At 38.4% G+C, this 20,745-nt stretch overlaps 1 protein-coding gene across 3 annotated transcripts in view; it reads right to left on the reverse strand.

Moving 5' to 3' along the window:
* Positions 1–573: 573 nt before the first annotated feature.
* The window catches only part of LOC144005216 (voltage-gated potassium channel KCNC1-like), a 53,990-nt gene continuing 33,818 nt past the window's right edge, over positions 574–20,745 (reverse strand). For all 3 annotated transcript variants that reach the window (XM_077503230.1, XM_077503231.1, XM_077503233.1), the window contains exons 4-6: positions 19,461–19,655; positions 16,557–16,577; positions 574–10,968 (exon numbers count right to left, since the gene is read on the reverse strand). In XM_077503230.1, coding sequence (XP_077359356.1) covers positions 10,811–10,968; positions 16,557–16,577; positions 19,461–19,655 — 374 coding nt within the window. In that variant the 3' untranslated portion in view covers positions 574–10,810. The remainder of the gene's footprint in view (positions 10,969–16,556; positions 16,578–19,460; positions 19,656–20,745) is intronic.

Here is a 20,745-nt window from a genome sequence, read left to right on the forward strand (position 1 = left end):
ATATCGTTAGGCAAGTTACAGTAAAATCACAGATCAGCGTCATGTGACGTCTTCAGGCGCTAAAAGGCTCAAATGCGTCTCTGGCTAAAACAGGCGGCCGCTATACAGTAGAAGCTTCTTGGAAATACTGTCATCCGACCGCATCACGCCATATCCTTTGACTTCCAATTGAATGTGTCATCTTTCACTTTCTTCAAGGACTTCTCATTGTGTTCTCACTTCAAGTCGGATTACATCCATCACCGTGCGGTGGGATCGTGTACCCGACTGGAACGCTTGCTGTCAGCACTCTCACACGTGCCGCAGAATGTGCTCTCACGAGAATTTAGGAGCAAGTTTAAGCACTAAATGATTAGTAATTCATGCCTTTTTCACTGCACCAGTGAAGCAACATTTTCCACAAAAAAACGCCTGAAACATTCCATAACGATGGCTAATATGACGGAAATATATTTTAGTAGTGAGGGAGATGAAGCATATAATGTTCTTTCGTTTAAGAAGGTCAGCATTCTAGTGATATATTTTTGAACAAGGCTTTTCCAGCAGGTCACAAACAAAGTAGCACAAAGGTCATCAAATTTTCCCCATTTATTTAAGTTCATCTCAATGATTCGAAGCAATTTTCAACGTCTCTGGAAAAAAAAAAAAGAAAAGCATCTCATGACTTATCACCAGTTAATTCATTCAAGCTGCTATGGAGATTGGTTTCACATTAGTTCGTATTGACATTCATACATTTTTAAGTCTCAGTAGTAGAAATATGTTAAATTATGACACTTTTATTGATATGTTTCTATTTTCTCTCTCTCTCTCTCTTCAAAATATAAAAAGATAGATCATGAACATTCCATTGAAATATACTTTATACAGATCTCGATGTGTTAGGACATTTCAAAAATAAAATCCAGATACCCCAGTGACCACCTTGTCTTCCTATTCCTCCCCCTGCAGATCGGTGACTCTCAGTCCAGTTTCAACTACTAAACAATGAACATACAACATCTTTTAACTTTGGAAATCTTATGTGGATGCATGATGCTGGTCTGCAATATCCCATGTGCCATGTCTGATAGAAAAATCTGTGATTGGATTTCTCTGGATGCTTTATAATGTAAAAGAAATCATTTTTAGAAACCATGAAGCCAAGACACACAGTCACAAATATCTGCGGCCCTAAAGAGCATTACAGTAAGTGTCAATCAGTGGCATTCCTGGTGCAGATTGCATACAGTGTCTTCAAGTGAACAAATCAGAAACAGTTCAATCCAAACAGGCACATAACAAAAACATGAATTGTGTGTTTTTACCATATTCTGAAATTAACATTGTAAACCATACATGAAAGAAAAATAGCCCATGACGTTCTGTTTTAATTTAGAAAAACAAATAGGTACTGTAGTTATGAACTTTATGTATTAGAAATAGAAAGACATCTTTTTTTTTTTTTTTTTTTCCTGGGACCTGGCATTGTTAGAGCGTGACGACATGTTATGGACAAATGTGATGGTTAAGTAAGAAAGAAACAATTCTTGGCCTTAAACATAAACACACCTGGGTGACGAGTTTCTGCATGCACCATTTTGACCTCTGACACAGTCTTTGACCTCCGTAGCTATAACTGTCTTTTGAGATGGAAACTGTAAAAAAACAACAAACAAAAAAAGAACAAATGACATTTATATAGTGCTTTTCAGGACACCTTATGTACGCTCTTTGTTGCAATCAGACCCTGTAACGCCAGCGTAGACTCGTCGAGGTCTACATGGACACTTGTGAGCGCCGCACACTGGCCAACCTTCCTACTTGGCAACATTACAGGAATGCAAAGAAGCAGCATTCAGCTACTCAAACTGCATGAGCCCTGAACCCGCAGGGCTGACATGGAAGTCACTCAGAAAACAAGGATTTCAATCCATCTCATCTTGGTGGACACTGGGATCTCCTATCTTCACCTAAACACCACTTGACTGACATCATTTTTTGGAAGCTCTGGGTCTCTTTTGACTGTGCTGCGTTTAACAAGTCGGTTGGGATGTATGGATGATGCAAGACCGCTAAAAACAAAAAAACAAAAACAAAAAAAACAAAAACGAAAACGATACAAAATAAGACTAGCTACCTTGACACACTGTGAGTGTGTTGCCATTTGCCTCTGGGAGGAAGACGTTTCTGCTCTACGACACAGCACAGTGGTCATTGTTTTTTTTATTTATTTTTTTAGGATTCATGACTAACAGCGGCGGCAAAGAGGCTACGTCAAAACTGTCCCCTTCCTCTCCCGCTTTGAGCATGCGTTTTTTTTTCTCTACACATCACTGTGGGGTGTTCACATCATTACTAAAATTTATCATGTCAGAAATAAAAGAGCTTAACACCTACTGCACGTCCACACACGCCATCAACACAACCTGAGTCCTTAAAACCAAACGTTGGAATGACAGTTGGTTCCATGCAAACCTGAAATCTCGCCTTATGATTAAACTGGTGTATACGCAGTGGAACCTCAAAGGCCAAAATATTATGACACCAAAACATTGTGTGAAGACACGCAAGATGTAAAGTATCAAAAGGACTGATATACAAGAACAGGTGAACTTTATTTGGGGTTAATCAGAGGTTAAATAGTGGCACTGCATAAGTTTGAATGTATTTGGTTAATTTGGAAGGGTGTGCACACTTATGCAACCACACTATTTCATTTTTACGGCACGTTTCTAAAATTTTCAGTTGTACAGTTAAAGGTCACATTAATGTTGGAAAAAGCTTTGAAATAACTTATTCTGGGCAAAAAAAATTTGAAATCGCAAAAAAAAACAAAAATGTGGCATTTCATTAAACAGGGTAGTATAAAAACTGACTTTTTATATCCACTGTGTGGCCTCCTGAATGATCAGGATCTTTCTCTGTCGATTTTAGGCTGACTACCAGAAAACTTCAAAGATGCACCATTCTTGGGGGCCAACACAGAATGAAGGGCAACACCGTAAGTATTCAATCCGAGAATGTGTGCCATTAGTAATGTCAGTCAGAACTAGGAGACTGCTTTAATTGTTTTTAAATACATATTGACTTTGTACTGGATTTCAGTCAACATTTGAACATATGATTTCAATATACTGTAGTGATAATTTCATCAACAGACGTACGGTAATACGTTTTCCGCGTGAAAGCGAGAGCAAGGTAGGTAAACATTGACATAATGGGGGAACATTGTTCAGTTTACTGTTTAAAAAAAAAAAAAAAAAGGTAATATTCACTCAGAAATTCTAAGTAAATTTTACAAAAAGATTTTTGAGCACATTTTACCAGTTTAAAAAAACATACTCAAGGGAACAAATCCACAACCTTCAGGTTGGGAGACACCCACTCTACCACCTGAGCCATGCCGCTCCTGCTGGGTGTTAGTATATTGATGGTGTTAGGTGGAATCCTTGTTCTATACCAAGACCCATTTTTTTGGTCTCATTTTGGACACACCGGCAACGTAATACAATGGAAAACAGCAAGAGTGGCAAGGCTCAGGTGGTAGAGTGGCTGTCTCCCAAGCTGAAGGTCATGAGTTTGTTTAAAAAAAAAAAGAAAGAAAAAGAAAACTGGTAAAATGTACTCCAAATCTTTAAAATTACTTAGAATTTCTGAGTGAAAAACTTTACTCGTTTTTTTTTTCAAGTAAATATTACTCTTATTTTTTTTTTTACAGTGTTGTGATGGCAACAATATACCGAGATTGACCCTCTAATAAAGAAAATGACATTTTTCCACTAATTATCTATACCAAAATAGTTTTACAATGCAAACAATTTGGAGGTCGACCAGCGTCCCGGATTTGTTTTGGCCTTGAAGGTTACCACTACATACACATCCATCTTTATCGTTCCGCTAAGTTGAACAGAACCGAGCCGACCAAGAGAGCCCAAAGGAATGAAATCTCGAAAGCTACTCTGTCCATTTACCCATGCTACAGTCATGTCTCAACTTCTCGTATTATTGCCAAAGAAAAAATGATAACGCAAAAAATGAATGTTACTCTAGCAGTCAAAGTGCAGAGAGCTTTTTTTTTGTTTTGTTTTGAGTTGTTGTTGCTGCTGCTGCTGCTGCTACTGCTACGGTCATTGTGCAAACGATTCGACTTTGCACGCAAGCTAGCGGTCGGCAAAGTCTCGGATGATGATCATGATGATGTTAAATGAGATGTTAGGAAAATATAACATGTCAAAGTATGGATGCAAAACCCTGGAATGAGGAAAGTAGGGCAGTAGAAGCAGAGATTTCATCGAACAAAACAGTTCAGGGTGTACGTTGCAAACATACATTTCAATATTCACATTTTTTTTTAACTTTTCAAAACAAAATATATCTTCTCTTTCATTAGAATCTTTTTTTTTTTTTAAACATGAATTGCATATAACATTTTTTAAATTCATTTTATATATATGTTTTTGTATCTCTAGCACCCTTGTCTTCAACTAAGGGTTTGCAGAAAAGACAGTCATGCAAAGTAGTCATGCTGGTAAACAAAGTTACAAAAATGCATCATCTTTTTTCCCCCCCTCCGCCGTCCCTCATTTGGTGAACTTGGGGGTCCATCCGTTCCCCTTGATGCATGAATATGTCTTTGCTCTGTCTCTCCACTCAGTGCATGTGGCCAACTTAAGTCAGCCACCCTTGCCATTTTTTCCCCCCGCGATTCGTTGTTTTTTCATGGCAAATTTTCACATTTTGCATCTGATATTTTTCATCTCATTCCATCCTGGAACAGCTTCCTCTACCATACCTAGATTTGTTTTATCAAAATATAGATTTGTTCTTTTTTTGTACACTTGCTCTCTACTTGGTCCGCTTCTGCTTCTTGATGGCTCCGCCTGCCGGGCCCTCCTCATTGTGACATCGACTCGCCAGTGAAGCAGCCCGCTGGCAGCAAGAGGTACCACAGAGAAATTTTGGGCAGTATTCATCTGGGGGTTCTTGTGCCTTGTTGGCAGTGTAGGCCTTTGTGTGTGTTGGGGGTTTAAGTAATCTGATTGGTCCCTTTCAAATTCATCCTTTCCTGCTAATGGGCGTAAAAAGTGTCCTTGTGGGAGAGGGAGTGGAGGAGGGGGGGGCGGGGAAGTGTGCTGCCCATTCTCCTTTTCATTATAATTTAAGCAGACTTGTGATTGGACCAAAGACTGACAAGTCGTCTCCAGCTCCCGTCTCCTTGAGTCTATTTTCCGCTCCAGCTAGAACAGTTCTAATTTTGCTTCAATGTGCTTCACTTAAAAAGGCGAGCGGATGTAAGTGGCAGTTCAACCCCAAGTGGACTCATTTCTGCTCATCTAGATGACATCACAGAAGGTCATTCAGCAGGATCCTCCCTTCCCTGACCCCCCTCGCTTTTTTTGCAGTACATGAGAGAAAAAGTCTTGGCGGACTGAAGGTCAAACCACGTTGAATGCGGATGCTACAAGGGCTTCATTTAGTCGCAGTCGCTTTTAGGTGATTGCGTTTTATCGACGTGAATGGAAGACAAAGTTTCAGAGGCAAGTGCTAAACTTGAGCTTGATGCGGGTCATTCAATTCTCCATGAAGGTTAAGACCGATGTCTCTCATGTACTGTCGGGGTGTTTTACTTCTTCACTTGGAAAGGATATCAGGAGGACCGTGACCTCTAAACTGCATCACTCTTCTGTCAGGTCAAGTCGGTTCCCAGCCAACGGATGCTACAGTGTTAGCAGAGATGCTACATTGTTCATTCAGTCCCTTGTGAAGACAAGTTTTGTTTTTTGTTTTTTTTGTTCCCGAAACTTGATGATACGGAAACAGGTGATGTTTACGAAGTGATGTCATCTGGAATGTGTCATCAGGAGTCCTTTTTTTTTTTCCTCCCAAAGTGTCAGTGCAATGCTCAGTCAATTGGCCCCAAAAATGGGTGGGAAAAAAGAAGTGGGGGAAAAGAAAAAAAAAAAGTCTGTCAGACAGATGTCAAAAAATGTGGTCGTCGGAGTTCCGAGAGGCTACTTTGGTAACGACGTGAGCAGGAGCAGACCGTGTGAATTTTCCGAATTCATGATTTAAACGTGAGGCCTCTCGTTCTTTTTCTCTCGTCACCGCAAAGATCTCCTTTAAAACGTCCATCCACGTCACGTCACGTCACGTCACACTCGCCGCCTATGTGGCTCCCGCCGCAAATATGTGTTAACCGCTTAATGACTCCTCGTTACAGAGAGAAGGCCAACGCTAGAAACTTAACACTGTGAAGACAAGAACAGAGAATCATGAATAAGCACACTCAGATAACAATCAATCAATCATTATAAGAGCAGAAATGTGAAAAATTCAAATTACAAGTTGTTAGGTTGGTTTATACGAGTGTTCAACTAATATAAACCAACAACTGGTTATTTTTTGCCAATTGCAATGTTCACATTTAACTTTTTTTTTTTCATGTCAATCAAGTAGGGAAGTAATTAGCATTACCTGTGTATACTGCCGTTTAACTGTCAGAATAAAATGCAACAATTTGAAAACTAGGAAAGGGAATCCAGCAAAGTGTAAACTCGGTAACTTGGACAACAACACACAAACAAACAAACAGTGACAACACATTTGAAGTAACACAATGCTCTCCATTCAGCTACCACCAATAAATGATGCCATTATTATGTTAACATACAAAACTTTCCTGGAACGTGTGTGTTGGTGGGGGGTGGGTGTACAAGTGCATATATTAACATTTGGGCGATATGAAACATGTTTTCCTGATAAATGGACACACACAAATTAAATACATGTGATGTTTGTCATGGTCACATTAAAAGAATCAATACAACATTTTCAGTGAGATTAAATGTCACAAATTGCAGGATTCTTTACGGCCCTGCTGAAGCTAATAATTACACAAGAACATGCATTTTACAGCGTACAAGTCCTGTACGTACTAGCAGGCATGTTTTGTTTGCACGGAGATTAGATATTTGTGAAACATTTGTACGAAACATACAATTGATCAAGTCACTATTCATTATTTTCTGATAAACATAATGTATACAATGTTGTTATTCTTCTCTTTGACTTCCTCGTCTTCTGCCACTGTTGTCTTCAAAGAAACCTGCTTGGAAAATACATTTGAACTTGTTGGTTGACCACAAGTATATTTCTTTGTACTCATCAATTGAATCAAGTTGGTCTGAACTATTTATGACCCACATTAAGTGTGAAATTAAATACAATACTTAAGTAGGTAAGGATAGAAACTTCAGTACTGTATTACAACTCTCGTAATCAACATTGCCAAATGAAGTGTTTACAGACACCCATTTTGGAAATAATATACTGTATGTGTGTCCTATTAACTCTTTTACTGCCAAAACGTTATCCAAAAAAGAAAAAAAAACAAAAACGAACATTTTGACTTATCTTTCAAGGCAAAATAAAATATTGTGTGCTGTGACTACATAAACATGGTGGATACCATATGAAAGATTGGATTTCCTTCTTTCATTAGAAAATATGATTCTATCTTATTCCGTTCTTTAGTAATCACCATTTGAAAATAGATCATTTGAGTGACACCAAGCAAAAATGAAAAAAAAACAAGCTTTTTGTCAAAAGACATTTTCTGCAAAACAGTGACTTTGGCGCTAATATTTGTTTTTGTTTTTGTGAGACTCTGTGAATTAGATTTAATGTAACAAACGCTTTATTCACTTCATCCTTGAAAACGTTCTATTTCCTAAGATCCGCCATGTTTTCATGTAATTTCATACACAGGTGCCCATTGAAAAGAGATACAATGCTGCCATCTGCTGGCCATAGTTTGTGGGTCTTTTTTCATTTTTCGCCCCTTCACAAAGCGGTGCTGTCCAAGACGTTGCACTGCCCATTGGCGACCAAAAAAACAAAAAACAAAATATAGTTGACGTGATTTAACGTTATTAACGGTACTCGGTGGGCGTGTCCATAGCGTCACTTGCCGTTTTTGGCAGGAAAAGAGTTAATAGCGATTATAAAATTGTGTTTGAAGAAAAATTTGAGACCAGTCTGCAAAAACAATTTTGACCCGTATTCACATTTTATCTTGTCTCGCTTCATCCACAGTGGGAGCAGGTAATCTAAATGGCATTTTCAATGCAAAATTTGATGAAAGAAAAAATCTATATATTCTAAATTATGACTTTTTCTCCAAACACAACATCTTAATTTGGTCATGACAACATGTTAAAGATTTAGAGTGCTTAACAAATCTATTAGACCATCACCGAATGTCAAGTTTATGCTACAGCTGCCGTAAATTAACAGCATTGCAAAAGCAACTTGACTGAAATTGAAAGTGTCTGCATTAAAGCACTTCATGATGCTGGATGATCTCTTTTTATAGTGTCTAATACATTTGTGAAGCACTGTACAGTATTATCGACATTATTAATTATTAAGCAAACAACAGGTATTTTAGCTAGTGAAGAAACATGAGTGGTAAGAGTAAAATAAAAAAGCATGCACTGAGAAAATGTTTCAATCCAAAATTTCCAACACATACAACGTGTACATCAATAACAAAAACGGAAGCATTGTCATTGTCTTTAATGTATTCACATGTGTAGATACAGATATGATCATGATGAATACTACCTACCAGTGTGTGGAGCATCACTTTGAAAGTACAACACATATACTGCAGCTAGTTAAATCTAGCTAATTAGTGTGAACTCCTAAAATGACATTAGAGCCTCGAGGGGCCTCATAGAGGCACTTTACTGTACAACATCTGTCTGTTTTGTTTCTTCAAACTTTGCATTATAGCCACATTTCACCACTTTCCCAACACATTTCATGTCAGCAAATATAAGATCTGTGTAAAAACAAAGTTCCTGCTAAACAAAAACAAGTACAGTATAAAAGACACAGGGATATTTCATTTGACTGCAACATAAATATTAAAAAAAATAAAATGAAAAAAAAAACATGTCACATCCAAATTGTGAAAAAGGGGAGTGTTTGTGTTCTAGAATGTTTACAGAGGCTTTTATCCACTGAAAGCAAGCGAGTATTATGTACTGCACTAACAAGGGCATTGAAGCATGGACCCATAGTGCCCATTAGTAGAGTACATTGTTCTTTTTTCTGTAACTTTAATCAAATTTGGGAGCTTTTTCCCGTCCAGATTTTCCTTCCTTTTAGTGTGCTGTACATCACGTAGCGGAACATGCTTGAACTGCAGAAAGCAGCATTGAGTTTGTTTTTTTCCAACGATTGTCGACAAAACTAAAAACCTGTACATATTCAGAATCCTCAGTGATCAAACAACTCAGGTATGCATTAATGCTAAACATTCTAAATGGCAAAGTTCAACGTTTATTTTGGAAGCACATTGATTTGTCTTTTTTTTCCTTTTTTTTTTTAGGATGAAAGAAAAAATTGAATGTCATTCTTAACAAAAACGGAAGGATTGTCTAAGACCTGAAGATAATAACTATATGCTTGACGTAAATAAAAGTATTTAAATGTGCCCACAACATGGAAAAGACCAAGAGACAATTGGCTCATTTTTTTTGTCCTCTTAACACTGTTTTGTAAGTCTGTGCGTTTTTTTTGTTTTTTTGTTTTTTTAATATTGAAAAAAGGCATATTTACAAATGTACTTTATGTACACACATTCTCCATCATAAAAGAATATTACACGTTTCTTGCATATGTAAATGAGTCAATGAATTGACGGTAAATAAACCTGAATGCATTCATATATTTAGTATAAAATATCTTCTATTACTAATAAACATTTATTGCACTTTCTGAGAGATTTTAGAGATTAATGTCATATTTCATTTGCGCGGCTGACTTGTTTAGCGGCCCTATTTTCGTGAACGGTGTGCGTCGGAGGCGAGTTCGACCGGTATTGCTAATTTCGTGGACAAATGAAGCCTAGTGGATCTTCAGGGGGGGCGCTTGCTGTCAATCAAAGCAGTTTCTCATTCTTTTTGAATGTTATCACACAACCCTTGCATCTGAACAGGGGTGTGTCGACTTTTGATACAGAAAGCACATAATCAATGTGTGTATCTACTTTTTGGTGTGCCATGATATTTTTCTACAACAACAAAAATTTAGGAAACACTGGTCTAACGCTTGCATTATGGTTCTGCTTATGTGTTTGTCATATGCTATAATCTATTAAGTCCATAACAGAGTAGGGATGTCACGATAAGGGCAATATCGTGATATTAAACCCGCCACAATATCGTCGTCGTCATGTTCACAATATTTAAAAGGAACACATCTGTTAAAAAAGTCAGGTTGATTTCCATTTGTGCAGTTCTAGCACCCTCTAGTGGCTAGTTTATTAGTGCAATTTAATTTTCATTAGGGATGTTTTGGCCTTCTATGTTTAAAATCTATGTCAGATGAAGGGGAACCTTCTTTATCTGCATTGCTGTTATGTACAAAAGCACAATATTGTGATTCTTTTTAGTATGAGTATCGTGACCTTCATATCGTGATAATATCGTATTGCGATGTTTGGATATCGTTACATCCCTATAACACAGTGAACAGTAAATATTTTTTTTTGAAGTTGTGATTGTGATACAATTCCATTTTCCAAACAAATTGTTTACATTTAGTCTAATAATAAATAACTTTTCCTTAACCTTTTTTTTTTTTTTTTTAACCTATTTGCTAACCCGACGCATGCATCATAAACCAGTAGAATCACCAGACAAGAGGTCATTTCGTCTACATTCATTTCTCACGTGATCTTATTGCTATCAGTTTTGATCGGAGACTTTTTATGCCAACACGGACATCTTTTAGCATCCGATCTTGTGCAGCCTCCCCGCTACAAAATGGAGGGGATGGGGGAACGGCAACGGCGCAAGGGGCCCGGTGCCTCGTAGGTTTCGAAAGGCGGGCTCGTGATGGGAGCGAGCCGCAGAGACGAGCCAGACAACCCCGTTACGTTCGCAAGCCTGCGAGATTTCTCGTAGCTTGTTGTGGCTACATTTGACGACATGGGTTTACAACGGATTTGTGTGCGTGTGTTTTGACAAAAAAAAAAAAAAAAAAAAAAAAAGATGTTGTAATTGAGCGTGTTCAACAATAATTCCCAGAGTCAGTGATTTTCACACAAGATTTCAACATGAAAAGAAAATGAAAAGCAGCATGTTAGCGAAAGGACGACAGTAAATTCAACATGTCATGAAATCATAAAGACATACGAAAGGACAGACAGACATAGACAAGACAGACAAGACAAAACAAGAAAATGCGAGTTATGATACGTCTTTTTTTTTTCTTTTTTTTTCCAAAACAGAAAAGCATACGAGTTTGATCTAATAGCTTTAAAAGGCCCATTGAATAAAGCACCCATCATTGCATTGCGTGTATTATAATGTACAGATGCTTTAGGCAACACCGGGCCGACACAATAGAAAATTGACCACATGAAGTTTTGAGGTAAACGCGACCATGGCCATAAGAACAAGGATATTTTTCCCAATTTCTATTTTTTATTCACCGTTATCCATACAAATCCTAAAATATTGATATACGAGTGTACTTTCTATCCGTACTTTGTTCACCAATTGCATTTCTAATATTTCCTTAGATAGAGGCCAGTGATGACACAGCATCAGAAGCAGCTGGGAGTTCAGTATCTTACTCAAAGACACTTCAACATGGGCACAAGGGAAGCAGGGATCGAACCCACAACCGCTGGGTTGGGAGACAACCATCCTACCAGTGAGCCGTGCCGTCCCAGTGCTGAGGTATTTACTTACTTTAATTTATATATAAAACATGAACTACAATATGTTTTTGGAACATAGGCGGAACCATGCTGCCAATCTTTGGAACAGTGTGACTCATTGTCTATTAATTTAAAAAAATTAGGACATTACACATACAGAGCCAACCTTTTGCCGTTAGCAGTAGCTTAAACTAAATTTTGATAAGAGTGCTACTAGTGTACTGGTACACAGGCTTTCTCTTGTGGTACGAGAAAGAATCAATGAATGAAATACAAATAAAATTGACATTTAAAATATGCAACACAATCAAACATTTTAGAATCAAAATATGCATACTTTTAAGTACAGTACAATACATTTGCATTTAATCTTTATGAACCATTTGATTTCCAGCATTAGAGTAAAATAAATTTTTTAATTGAAGCATTTAAATCCCATAATACCCATGTCCGTATAGCCTCATATTACAAAATACCACTAAATCTAACCATAGCACTCATTCAACTTTTCGATATTGCAAACTTCACATGGTCAACATTAAACAAAACAAAACAAAAATACTTCTCACAACATTTAAAACGCATAATATTCTGGAGATAATCTGTAACATGGATTATTTTTTACTCGTAAAGTGAAAAACGTCATTCGTAGCCAAACTGGTCTGCGCTAAGAAATGAGCCTCAGTAACTGGAGTTTAGTCTTATTTGTAAATGCTTGCTGCTAAGTGTCTTTAGTTCTAATTTAAAGGGGGGGAGCCACAAAAGTCATCTACAAAAAGTTTCCCCCCAAAAAATAAATCAGCCAATTTTTTCCGCACTACAAGACAAAAACAACCACTAGTGCAGCGCTAGCCCTTTAATGACGCTTTGCTTGACCCGACCAAAAATAAAAGCCCTTTCTTTTCTTTTTTAACTCTGACTCGCTCAAACACATTAGCCAAATGGTGACTGCGTAAAATATTGATGATGCATTTTCTAGGCCTGAACTTTTTTTGAAATAAATAAAAGCTGTTGCAAGAAGATTTTTGGAACCGCAAATAGTGACAAAAGGCTCCATCAGTGTTCTATTTGATGCTCTTTTTTTTTGGAAGGTGTGCAGTAGGTTCAAAAGTTTAAAACTAATCTCAAATATTCTGGTAATTTGGCTCAGGTTTAATCTGAGGAGCTGCATCATTCTGTATGAGTTCCAATTATGATGTTGAATTTGAAACACTTGTCAAGTGTGAATCAATGAGGAGTCATATGTGGAACATGAAATAGATGAAGAATGAGGTTGTGAGTGTTTTTACATATACATACATAAATATTTTCAATGTTGAATTGTTGTAATTTCCCAGTGTAAATCAGGACTCAAAGCTGGTCCTTCAACGTTTTTTATGTATGTATAACAGTATTGATTAGTGACCATAAAAGAAGACAACAAAAAGAGCTCATCATGTTACTCAGCCACTGCAGTCCGTCACAGTTAACCCATCGCCATGGTAACGAGTGTATTTACTCAGAAACGTCAACACTTTGGTACTTTGGGCTCCTTTATCAGGGGAAATAGTCGCATGTGTCTCATTAACGACATGACAGCTCAACTCACAGTCACACTGCACTTGACACTAAGGAGGGGAAGTGCATGTACCTACCTACAGTCAGACTTTAAGATACACTTGCACTGCAGTGGCGGCCTGGAGATGGGATGGAAGAATGAGCGTTAATCACGGAAGGTGAAGATGATGGAGGAGGGAGCACAAAGAGGAACAAAAGAGAGGAAAACACTGCAAATAATCTGACCAGACGCATAAGCAAATAATAATAATAATCCAGTAGTTCTAAAAGAAATGATACACATTTCCTAAAACAGCAGCACGTTCATTTACTTGACTGCATTTCTATTACAATGGGTACTCTGTGTATGATTTTTTTTTTTTTGAGGGATTCAACTCCTGTTCCCAATAATTAAAGCAATTGATCTGCCCGTGCCCACAATCACAGTCACAGGGCACAATCCAGAGCAGGAAATGTGACCAGTTTATTAGGCACGCCTCAACTGCAATTCAATACACTGCTGACAAAGCATGTTTCCGTTGTTGACGCTGCCCTAGAGGTCATATTGAAAGTTCATCATATAGGGTTACAATAGCTGGATGACTTGCATTGGAAAGTGCTTGATTAAAAAATACATTTTGTAGTACGGTACATGGACTAATATGTTTAAATGATAGGTATAATGTAGTAGAATAGCATATAAGCTACAGTATGTTGTTTACTTTTTTACACGTGTCAATTAAAACGGAACATTACTGTCACAGAATTGTTGTGTTGGGTCACACAGAGATTGAAGATAGAATTATACAGTATATAATTATTGTTGAAATCAGCTAAATCTGGCTCAGAAAAAAGTAATATTTGCAGTTTATCATGATGAGGTGATATGACAATGGAGACAAGTGTCATCACTTTAAAATCTGTATCATTTACACTAGGAAAAAAAAATACTGCATTTAGTTGTTGACTGTTAACATGAACCACTATCATAAGTGGCCATGATTAATAATTTACCGTGACTAGATGCTACAGAGACCAATAACAACATGTGTCTTAAAGAAAACAATGTAAAAATCTATTAGTGTTCAATGAGATATAGCGTATTGGCTGGCTAACTGGTAAAAATAGACTGTAATATCAAACATATCAAAGTGGAGTTATTTAATAGCGTCATATATAGGATTACTGAAAGAAAAAAAAATAATCTGCCATATTTTGTATATTCATTTTGCAAAGTGGTGTGAAAACTCAAATAGGTCACAAAAAGTGGCTGCACAAAACTCAAGAGTTCAACCAGACAGTAATTGACACCGAAAATCAAAATAAATGTACCTTAGACCTGTAAAAATCTACAAGAAACAAAATAAAAACTACAAACAAAACACCAGACAAGAAACACAGTAAAAATAACACACAAAAACAAGAAAATAAAGTTACACACAACTTGTGCACAAGAAAAGAATCAAATAGGAAAAAAACGAAATAAGCTACACAGAGAGAGAATTAACAAGATGGAGGTCCTTGTTGTGGAAGGTCTCCAGTAGCCCACTGTATAAAAGTTAGCCATGCATATACTGTATTGCATTGAGAGCAGAGGAAGCCAGTTGGCCCACAATCAAAATTGAAGGAACATGTAAAGCTTTCCAAAAGAACTTGGCAAAGACACCTGAAGCGTTTATCTAGGAACGAAATCATACCTGCAGCACACAAGAATAACTTGAAATCCCTCTTTAAAAACAGGAAGACTCCTCGTACAATTTGTCAATTGGATTTACAGTGAACCCTCGCATATCCATGGTTTGACATTCACAAATTTAGATTTTGATGACAAATGAAAGAGTTTAATTATTTAAAAAAAAAAAAACTCACAAGAATGTTTGGAAAGTGTGTTTTTTTTATGAAGGAAAAATAGCACTGGTATTTTACTTGACAAAAACAGTAAAACATATATAGTACTACTGATGCTAATCATTAGCCATTGTGTGTTAGCATTAAGCTAGCAGAAGACAAAAGATGTGTGGTTGTTTTAAATACACGTGTCGTTCTCTAGCAGGGTTCACTGTACTGTACTTTTGTTTTTTACTCCATGAAGACAAAAAAAAATCTAATTGGTGCTAATTTTCAAATTTATTTTTATCAAATCCTGATTTGCTTTAAAGAGGGATTTATTTGTGTTCATTTATTTATTTATCTTTACATAAGAATCATCCAAACGTAGCATTGTCTGCGACCTACTGCTTACCTTGTAGCCACTTTGTTTTTGTTTTTTGTTTTTTTAATTCTACCTGCCTGTGTTTCTACTCTTGGACTGTATTGTGCAAAGTCTTTCAGTTTCCAAGTGTAGCTTCAAGCTGTATTTCATTGCATTTCTTTCAACCTGGCAGCACAGGAAGCAAAGAGTTATGAAGCTTTGGGCTACACTTGGCACTGAAAGCTCAGTCGCACGGTCTCGGGAATAGTATTTCCGAAGCATTAAGCGCCAGCGACACCATGTTCGATCTTCTACATGATGATGATGATGACGGCAGGAGCCTGATTGATGGAGGTCATAAAGCACAAAGCTGAGGTCTTTCACTGAATGCGTTTAGCTCGTCGTCAGCGTGGCGTCGTTTGCAGAAGTACTATCCCTTTTGACCTTCATGTCTCCCCTTTACCCCAGTGACCTTGGGCATTGGAAAAATGACACTTGTGAACAACAGAATGCACATGAAAAGACTAATCAATCGTACATGATATGGACAAAAGTCCTTGGGTACACTTAATCAAGAAATCAAGAGTTGTGGAATTTTGCAGAAAGGCTCAGTCAAAGTAACAATGCCATATTTTCATTTTTTACTTCCTGTACAAGACGTCCACTCTATATTAATGTATTTCAAAATAAAAACTCTTGAGGAAAAAAAAATTAAAACATGAAAACTAGTAGTGAGCTAATGCCAGGTGTCCCAATACTTTTGTCTCTATACTGCACGTTCTATGTAAACATTTCTTCTAAACAAATACATTTTTAGTCTGAATTTTGCAACTGTGTGCACAAATAACTTGTTTGCTTTTAAGGCACAAATATTGCAAACTTGCAGTGTGCTTTTCCTGAGGCTGAGGCCCGTGGGGTGAGGGGAGTCACATTGTGAAACACATTGTCGGAGGGGGGAAAAAAACGGCATAAGAACCAAAAGTAAGCCACACACGACAACACGAACACAACACTCAGACGGCATTGAGACAGGTTATGTGTGTGTGTGTGTGTGTGTGTGTGTGTGTGTGTGTGTGTGTGTAACGTGTAGGAATGAAAGAGCCCACATACACACGCGTGATATGACACAACCTGAAGGGAGAGACAACAACAACAACAACAGAGGCACGTCAGACGACAACAATGTGAACCGCTATTTCCCATTTCTTCAAGTTTTCCTTTTTTTTTCTCCCCCAGACACAGGACAACTTGGGGGTTTTATGCTATTCCACTCATGACTGCAGGGGCGTAGCTATCGTTTCAGAAAGGGAAGGGCACAAACAAACTTTTAGGGGCAAATTGTTCATCATTTTGTATTTAACTGACTCTCTCCATACTGGCCGAAGAACTATAAGTGTCAAACTGTGGCTGAGTTAAGTGTTAGCATTAAGCGAGCAGGCTTTTTTTTTTAAGTTAAAGTTAACGTGGTTTGGCGCAATCAATCATTTGGGAGCCACCATTTAATGTTCAGAACTCTAATATTTTGCTTGAAACTCAAGACGACAACAAAAATAAGCTGAGCAGTTACTCATAAGTCAGGTCACTCGTATGTAAAGGTACCTCTGCTTACGAACATCCCTTCATACGAAATTTTCAAGTTACAAAACTCCTCAACAGGAAAATATTGCCTCTTGTTACGGAAGAAGTTTCAGGATATGAAAGGTAAAAATACAGTATGGGCTGCTACTCGCAGTTTCCTGAACGCAACATACTTACAGCTGCTCTGTCATTGCCTACCGCATGTATCTATGTATGTAAAATAGATAGATACCGGTAATAGATGTACTGTTTCTATGTAGCGTCCTCATCGTTCGCCCCTCGGGCCATGAGGTGTTCAGATAGTTTTACGTAAATGTATTCACTAACAGCCAACGCATTTGTGCAAAAATTCATACAATTGCTGATTGATAAAGGCTACGTTGCACAGTAAGTTTTTAATTGCGACGAGATGGACCTTTTTTGGAAAAAGATGCCTCGCCGTACCTGAAGTTTCTATGAAGTTTCGGAATTTATTGAAAAGAATCACCCAGAAAAAGTGTTCACCAGTCGGGCGATCGCTCACTATGATGATGTTTGCCTTGGATGAGTTCTTTATAAAACACCAGGCAAAAAACACTTCTGAGAGAGAACATGAACCAAAGGGGGCAAAAAAACGATGAGGACAGCAGTTAAAAAGGTAAATGACCATAATTTTTGTTCTTTACTCTATTCTTTGTTTTGTTTACATTATGCACAGCTCTCATTTATTGTGCAATAATCTAATTGTAGCATGTATTTGTTACATGTTTTGATGCATTTTTATGCTTTATAAAACATTTGTGTCTGAATTTTGGGAGGCTTGGAACGGATTAGGGCATTTACATGGAAAATGCGTCTCTACTTACAAAACTTTCTCATTTTAAGAACTTTCTTCCAGAACCAATTAATTTCGTAACTAGAGGTACCACTGTATATGTTCTTGCGCGCAAGCTTATTGACAAAAACTAAAAAGAACAAAAAAAACCCAACAACAACAAGATTTACTTTTGACTCGATGAAAGCTAAGCATTCATTGGACATAAAAATTCTTCCATCTTGTCTGTTTTGAGTCACTGTATTCAGAAAGTGGGTACATGTCCCCCCCGTGCCCTCTGCCAACTACGCCCATGCATGACCGTGTGCATAACTTGAAGCTTTTCACATAGACACACACATGATACCAAAACTGTGCTGTATTATGTACAAAAAACAATGAATGTACTGTATCGGTGCAGTTCACAAGGAGAGCAAACCAGCCACGAGATTGGGCTGAGGTTAGGTTTGATATGGTGAACAATTCAACCCCAGTGCGCCCTAACCTCAGCTCAAGAACCTGCACATTTAAGGACACGGGGGACGTCTCATGATGAGTGAATTCACGGACAAAACCAGTGTGTGTATGTGAGATTGCAGGTGTGCGTTGTATTCAAGTGTTGCTGTGCTGCTGCTATAGTTGACATCACTGCAATAAGCATGCTACATGATGGAGAGCCAGATGGAGTTGAATGGACACTTGAAGCCGAACCTGTAGCTTAGTGCTCTTTGACTTTTGTATCGATTGATCGATTTGTTTTATTTTGTATTGTTACCTCTGGTCTATGGTTTGATCCAGGAGGAGGTGGAGTTTGCATTGAGGTCCTGCTGTAACAGAGACCCTTCCATCTTATACCAATCCTCAGTCAGAGGGGAGTCTGGGCTGGGTGCCAGCGCTGCTGCCTCTAGTTTGTTGTCAACAAGGGGGGTGTTGAAAAGTTTGGAGGGAGTGCGAGGGAGTGTTCGGGTGCAGGTTGGCGGCAGCGGTGGTTTGATTGCGATGAGTGGCGGGTGGATGGATGGGTGAAGGTTGTCATGAGCACAAAGATGATGGTCGAAATTAAAAGTGTGGGGGGGAGGGTTCGGGCGGGGTTTGATGTGGCACAAAGGAGAAAAGGGGATGGAATATGGGGGGCATGGATTCATCCCAGGGAAGGGAAGGAGGAAGGGGAATGAGGGGGAAGGATAAGGTAGGGTAAAATGACAAAATAAGGGGGAGAGAGAGAGAGAAACAGAAGTGACGAGAAGTAAATTAATGCATGGTCAACTGTCTGAGTCCAGAAGACAGAGAAAGACTGTTTATGAGCATGGATGGATGCCACAGTACACACAACCAAACGCACGGACACTATGGACAGATGGAGCAAGTCAAACAAGAAGCGAATAACAAAATCAAGGACAGCACAGAAACCTTCGCAATCAGACACGACTAATCAAACCAAGCGGTGATGACACACGAACAACATGGATGTAAAGAGGCGCTAACAAACAAGAGCAGAGCACAAGAGCTGAGTGTGCATGTGAGCCTGTGATCGGATCGTCCACTTAGTGTGCGCTCTCCTGTCTAAAGCATCCCTGCCAAATGTTGACTGAATGTACACACAACATGTTTTGCGTCAGCGGTTTTCCGGATGCCAGACGTACCTTTCCGCACATTGCCATCCGTGGCTCGGAATTCCCTGGTGTTAAGCAGGAAGCAGGCCCGGTCCTGCTGGTAGCGTTCCCGGGTGGGACCCCGCCCGATGGGGCTCCTCTCGTCAGGGCTGAGCACCTGGTCGATGGTGGGGCAGTCTTCGTTGGCCAGCGCGGCCGAGGCTGCGTCGCCGTTCTGCTTGGAATCTGCACAGGGAAGGGAAGTGTGGACGCAAAATAGATACATTTTCCAGTGTGACTGCATTTTTTTTACACTGTTAACGATACAATACAGTCAAGATTATTACAGATAAACTATTGAGAGTTCCTTATGAGGGGCTGTGAGGGACGTGATTCAGATTACCTCTCACACAAACCACTGAAACACTTTCACTGAGTCCTATAAAAAACAAACAAATTCTCACACTACTGAAACGATCGCACAAAAACTAAAGAAATGCTTTCGTTCACAAAAAAAAAACAGGGCCATGCTCTCAAACACAAAACTGAAATGCACACAAAAACACTCCTGAAACGTACTCACATGTTTGACAATAATGCTCTCATGAACACTACTGAAATGTTCAATGAAACACACTCACTTGCAAATGAAGGGTTCTCGCTCTACACACTACTGAAACACTCATGTACACAACTGAAATGTTCCCACGCAACTACTGCAACACCCTCACACAAAACTGAAATGTTCTCATCTACCATTGAAATGTTTACACAAACTGAAACACGCAAACACACTACAAACAATATCACATAAACAATAACACTTTCAGAACCACTAATGAAATGTTCTCACACACTACTGAAAAGCTCCCATGACTTTACAGAAAAATTCACACACATACTAAGGAAAACACTCACACGACTGAAATGCTCCCACTCTTATGCACTGAACTGCAACACTCAAATACAACAGAAAAATCCTGACACACACTACTGAAATACTCTCATTCACACTACTGCAACTCTCTCACATACCACGTAAACACTTACATAGTACGGCAATGCACACTCGCCACACTCATTCACATTACTGAAACACGTTTCATACATCTCTCTGAGAGTGTTTCAGTATTTTATATGACAGCATTTCAGTAACCACCATGAGGATTTCAGAGAGGTCATCCTGAATTATGTCCCCATTGTTTAGAAGCATATTTATGTTTAGAACATAAAAAATTCAAGCAACAATATATGACAACGTAAATATGTTTAAAAATCCCTTGGAAGCTTGTACAAGGAGAAACCTGGTCCTCACCTGGACCACCGATTTCTAGCT

The sequence above is a fragment of the Festucalex cinctus genome, chromosome 17 (assembly GCF_051991245.1).
Source record: "Festucalex cinctus isolate MCC-2025b chromosome 17, RoL_Fcin_1.0, whole genome shotgun sequence".
Lineage (NCBI taxonomy): Eukaryota > Metazoa > Chordata > Actinopteri > Syngnathiformes > Syngnathidae > Festucalex > Festucalex cinctus.